At 35.3% G+C, this 5,467-nt stretch overlaps 1 protein-coding gene across 1 annotated transcript in view; it reads left to right on the top strand.

Annotated features, from left to right (window-relative positions):
- LOC103904011 (parafibromin-like) overlaps window positions 1-3,901 on the top strand; it is a 42,347-nt gene extending 38,446 nt beyond the window's left edge. The window contains exons 6-7 of the mRNA XM_009285340.1: window positions 864-1,005; window positions 2,251-3,901. Coding sequence (XP_009283615.1) covers window positions 864-1,005; window positions 2,251-2,287 — 179 coding nt within the window. The 3' untranslated portion in view covers window positions 2,288-3,901. The remainder of the gene's footprint in view (window positions 1-863; window positions 1,006-2,250) is intronic.
- Window positions 3,902-5,467: the final 1,566 nt, after the last annotated feature.

Raw genomic sequence — 5,467 nt, 5'->3', positions numbered from 1 at the left:
TGGCCATTTGGCTAAATTTGTAGGTGGATTTTGTGGAAGAAAAAATGAAGAGGGTGGTACCGGAAAAGATATGACCATGGCATTAAAAATAACTAGTTTCCACAAGCCTGGTCAAATGCTTCTGCTTTACTTCTCCAATAATATCCAGAATAGAAAATGCATCAGATTGGTTACCAGATAGGAATTGTACAAGACTTAAATACTTTGCGCTGGATTATGTCAAAACTATGATTTGGCTAAGGAAATCAAGAAGAATCTCAAGAAGATTTTAATACTCACTGTGTTAATGCTTAGGCTTTACATAATTCACATGTGACAATACTTCCCAAGAGCAAAATAACTGTTAATATTTTACCATTTTTAACTGAGTACTAGATCAGGGGAAATTGGCAGTTACTAAATTTCTCAGAATGCTTCATGTAGCTTTTGGGAGTTACACTGGCATTCTGCTATCAGTCTTCTACACAGACTTTCAGGAAATAGCCAGGCTTCCTTCTCAATGGTCTCAGAAATGCTTTTTTTTTAATTCTTAGGCAGTTCAAAGATTTTCAGAAAGAACATCTTTGTTTCCCAAAGAAAATGTGCTTGAATTGGCAATGAGTTTCTGCTGTTCTCCTGGAATCTATGCATCTAAAAATAGGGGCTACCTTTTCACTTAGACCTGTAATAGCATGAGAGCCTGATAGTGGCCACCGACCACTATATTTAGCTCAGTGCCCTTTATTAACTAGTTTACTTTCTTGAGAGATGGGCTTATTAATTTTGTTCTCAGGCTCTATTCTGAAAAAAGAGGGATGGGAATTCTCTTTGACCAATAACTAAACACAGTGTTTGTACACTAACTGTTTTCCTGTTTCCTGTAGTTAAAGCTTTTCATCTCAAATACGATGAAGTACGTCTGGATCCAAATGTACAGAAATGGGATGTAACAGTGTTAGAACTAAGCTACCACAAAAGACACTTGGACAGGCCAGTATTTCTACGCTTCTGGGAAACTTTGGACAGGTACGTTTTCCTCTTGAAAACCCTTTATGCTCATGCTTTTATGATGTTTGGTGGGAATGAAAAGTTATGGCAACAACTTAGACATCTGAACAATGTTTTAGCTTGACAATACTGCTTGTTTAGACTTTCCCTGATGATACAGTTAAAGATATACCACTATATTTTATTATAAACTATAAATAATAATCTCCAAAGTGTAATATGCATGGATTTAAAGGAAGGGTAGTTACCATTAATCATCAATTAATACCATGATTTCCCACTTCCCTTTAGGCAGAAGGAAAGGAATGGAGAACAAGCTAGGTAGTGTAGAGTTTTCCTTTGTTACCCCAGCCCTGCCCTTGGACTGCAGTTCTGAGCTTACGAGCTCTCGTACTTTCTCTCTCCACCTCACTAGATGACAATCTAGAAAAGGTGAGAAACTACCTTAAGAAAAAGAGCCACAAAGCATTATCTTATCCTGATGCCCTTGAGTCCACAGCACTGGGTAGAAGAGGAGGGAAGTCAAAAAAAGATACGGCACATAATGAGTTTTGGACTAGTGATTCTTCTGTATTTTAGGGGCCTTCCAAGTACTTAGCCCTGCCTTTTGTGAGACGTGAGGGATGGAGAAGCACCAGCAGCTCTGTGAAGAGCAGCATTGCTTCTGACTCTGCTTCTCTGTGGTTCAGAACCCTCTCTGAATGGGAAGTTCATTGCAATACCTTTTTCATGTTGTAGAGAAGAAACTTTCTTATCATGAAGCAGTTGAAGAAATATTGAGGGAAGGGAGAAGCCCATGCATTTCATGAATGTTTAATCTTTTCATGTTGATTGCACAGCAAACTGCTTGAATGATTGAGTGAACTTCAAAAAGAAAAATCCTATGGGAGTTGTCAAAATAATTCCAAGCATCAAACTTTCTATAGCTTCTTATTTAAAAGTCTCAGCCAAACTATATTTCTGAATTCCCAGAATGAACTAGAGTTATCTTTAACAACAGTCTTCCCATGTTAGAAGTCGTGTGATGCCTTGGATAAACGTGAATTTTCTTTGAAGCAAAGGTTTTAGCTGACTGTTTTTTAGTGGGACAAATATTGTGCATAATACAGAGCTGTATGGCATATAAGAAATTGCATCTCCTTGGCAGCTTGCTAATTCTCTAAGAATTTTGTTTTAACAAAGCTTGTGCATATTATTCCTGAGAGAAAAATTTCTATAAATACCAAAAGAGTAGTAACGTTGTTTTCTGGGTTTTTTTTTCAGGTATATGGTAAAGCACAAATCTCACTTGAGATTCTGAATCCTTCAGCTGCCATTTATTTCCTGAAGTATGGATTGAGAAAAATGAAAGGGGCTCCAGTTTGGAGACCAGAGCTCGCACTATATGATACGTCAAGAACTTTACAAATGAAGAAGAGTCACAGTTTAAACTTTTTATAAAATCTTGTTTGGATGCTTCATGCTATAGCAGGTTGATACCTGTTGTTATTCAGAAGCAAAGGGGTTTTGCTTAAAACTATTTTTTTAATGTTGTTAGCCTTCTAGTCTGCAATCCAAATTGTATATTTTGATAGCAGCAGTTTCTTCTCTGTTTTGTTAAATTAGCTACATTTTTAAATAATGTGTTTTGTTCCTTATTAGAAAATAGATTGATCTGCACTGCAGGTTACAAATGTGTGTGTGTGTGCGTGTGCGCATGTGCGCACGTGTGTGTGTATATATATGTGTGCATGTGTCTATATATATAATGTATAAAAAAAAAATTATAGACACACTTATGCACACATAGATGTTACCAGGCTTTCTAAACCACTTAGCTTCTGAGCTTAGTTTTGGTTTTCTTTGCTTATTGATTCACTTACTGAAAATATTTTGTTGTGAATGATATTACATTTTAGTCAATAGACTTGCAAGCTGAGCAAAGTGGAAATTGTTTTGGATAAATCAAAATGTCAACCTGTATATGTATATTCTGTCAGTCTTTGTTGAAAAAGGGAAGATGAAAAATCTAGAAACACTTTTTTGGATTTGTAATGTCCCGGTTTACTAAATCTTTAAACTTTATTATAGGAATACCTTCAAGTCATGTTAACTTTAAATTGCCATTCTTCACACAGGTCTTTCTATTTAAACTGAAAGTGTGCATGTGTACATTCCCATCTATCAAAGTACCTTTACATATGAGTCTAAATGTTACCTAGATTAAATAATGAATAGAGAAAGAGAGTTTGGATTTTTTTTTTCCTGAAACAGCCACCACAAGGAATGAATAATTTTAACTTCTTTGCATTTACGCCTCTAATACCACCTCTAATATTATTTTCTTGTGACAAAAGTAGCCCAGACTGTGTCTACAGGAGTTGTAATTTTCTGAAATGAGCGGCTAATATGGCCTCCTAACAGTCCTGCATTGGAATGGAAAATGAGTCTACTCCAGTTACCAAAGAACAGATTTGCTTGATCTACAGTACAAGTATAACTGAGGCCAGAAGACCCTGGTATTTGTATGGATTTATGGTATCTCTGTATCTATTTAATAACATTAAGTTGATGTTGCATACCAGTGGATGTAGAGAATGATCAAATACTGTAACACCTGCATGAATTTTTTTCTGGGATAGAAGATACATGTTTATATTCCTGTTCTTGAAATTCCAAACCATGTTTTTTTAATATACTTTACATTTAAAGTTTGATGAAAGTAAAATGTTCTACCTATTCTTCTTTAGTTCTGCTTTTTATTTGATGTTACCTTCATTTTTAATAAAACTAGAAGGCACATCTCCTTAAGAGGTTTTTAAAACTATGTCTTAAATTTATGAGGACTGGGAGGTCTGACTTTTAATTAAATGTTTCCATCCCTGCTATATCGAGACTACTATTTTTAAATGATCTTAATGGAAATGTAAAAAAACCCCAAACCACCAAACAAAAAACCCCAGTGACTCCAAGATTAGAAGAAGTTGAGACTGGATTTTTGAATTGATTCTGCGAAGTGACTGAGAAGAGCAGGCAATACAGAACTAATAGAAGTTCTCCTATTTGTATGGGCAGTTGGTCAGTACCAAATGACTGTTTTTTCCCAATACTTAAGCTTATATAAATGTATCCATGTCATACATGAGTGAGCTAAGACATTCAATACTTTGTTTTAACCTGTACTATAATTAGTAAAGCTGTAATGGCTATCAACACAGCAATCGCTACCATGAGGAAGTGGTTCAATTTAGGGTTCGTTACTGCTTTAAATAGAGGGATATCATGTATGGTTTTTGTAACTCTCAAACGTTTCCAATTAGAAATGTCATTTTTTTCAGACTTAATCAGTACTTCATGGCCCATGCAGTTTTAAAGAGACTTCTGTAATGGGCAGCAAACTTATAAAGCAAATTCTGAAGAAATGTGTGCTTCATGTGCACTGCGATACACAGACTATGTAGTGGTCTTAAAATAGGCGAGGTCCAATTATCTTTTTTCTGTCCTGTATTTCACTTGTGTTTTAAATGCATGTGTAATCCCAGGTCCAATATTGCATACAGGGGATGGCTTAACTGAGATGTAAATTTATGTATATATTGGGAGTAAGTCGCCCGAAACTAGTGAAGTTACATGAATCTGAAACTGGCAGAAGAGCAAAATCCATGAAATCTTTGTATGAACTGTGCCATTTTTTATGGATTAAGCATAGACCTTTAACATCTTAGAATTTTGTACTTGCAAGCAATTTACAACACAAGTTGTAAAATATGTATTTGTGAAGGAGTTGGCACCTGATCGTGCACATTTTTGTCAGTCATAAAAGTAGTGATGTTTATAAAATGAGCCATTTTGCAATCAGATTCCTGCTGACATTATTGGAAGTTTAATTAGGTTGTCAGAACAGCATTCCTGCTGCCTTCATAAATAACTGCACATAGATTATGAAACTACTTGGACTTAAAAATTTAGCCTTGCAGCAGCATTTTGCAACACAGCTGGAATTTTAGACACTTATGTTATGCTTAATTTATCTACAAGTTAATGTAGAGTAATAAAGAAAACCGATACTAAGAGCTGGGGAAGCTGGAGGATCAGACATCTGTTTTAGTGAGCTGCATTCTTATTGTTGAGCAAATTTGACACACTGCTTAGAGGTGTATAAAGTGTGTAAATTGTACTCAATTAAAATGTATAACTAAAACTGAGCTAGTTCACTGACTGTAGTTTATTGAACAGTAGAATGATACTAGCATGGGAATCAAATATCAAATTGGCTGTTTCTATTAAACATCTTAAGTGTCGTAACTCTACACTGTTTCATAAGTACAAGATGAACGAGATGAAACAAGATAAAACGATGAAAACTGGTTTGAAGTCTGCTATTGGGCTCCCGTACTATCAGCAGGTGATTATTTCTTTTAGTAGCAAGGTTGTAGGGGCCAGTGGGTGTATCTGAAGTAATGATTTTATATTAAAAACTAAAATACCTATGATTTATACT

This window comes from Aptenodytes forsteri, unplaced genomic scaffold (assembly GCF_000699145.1).
Source record: "Aptenodytes forsteri isolate BGI_AS27 unplaced genomic scaffold, ASM69914v1 Scaffold104, whole genome shotgun sequence".
NCBI classification, from domain to species: domain Eukaryota; kingdom Metazoa; phylum Chordata; class Aves; order Sphenisciformes; family Spheniscidae; genus Aptenodytes; species Aptenodytes forsteri.
This window is presented reverse-complemented; position numbering and strand designations above follow the sequence as displayed.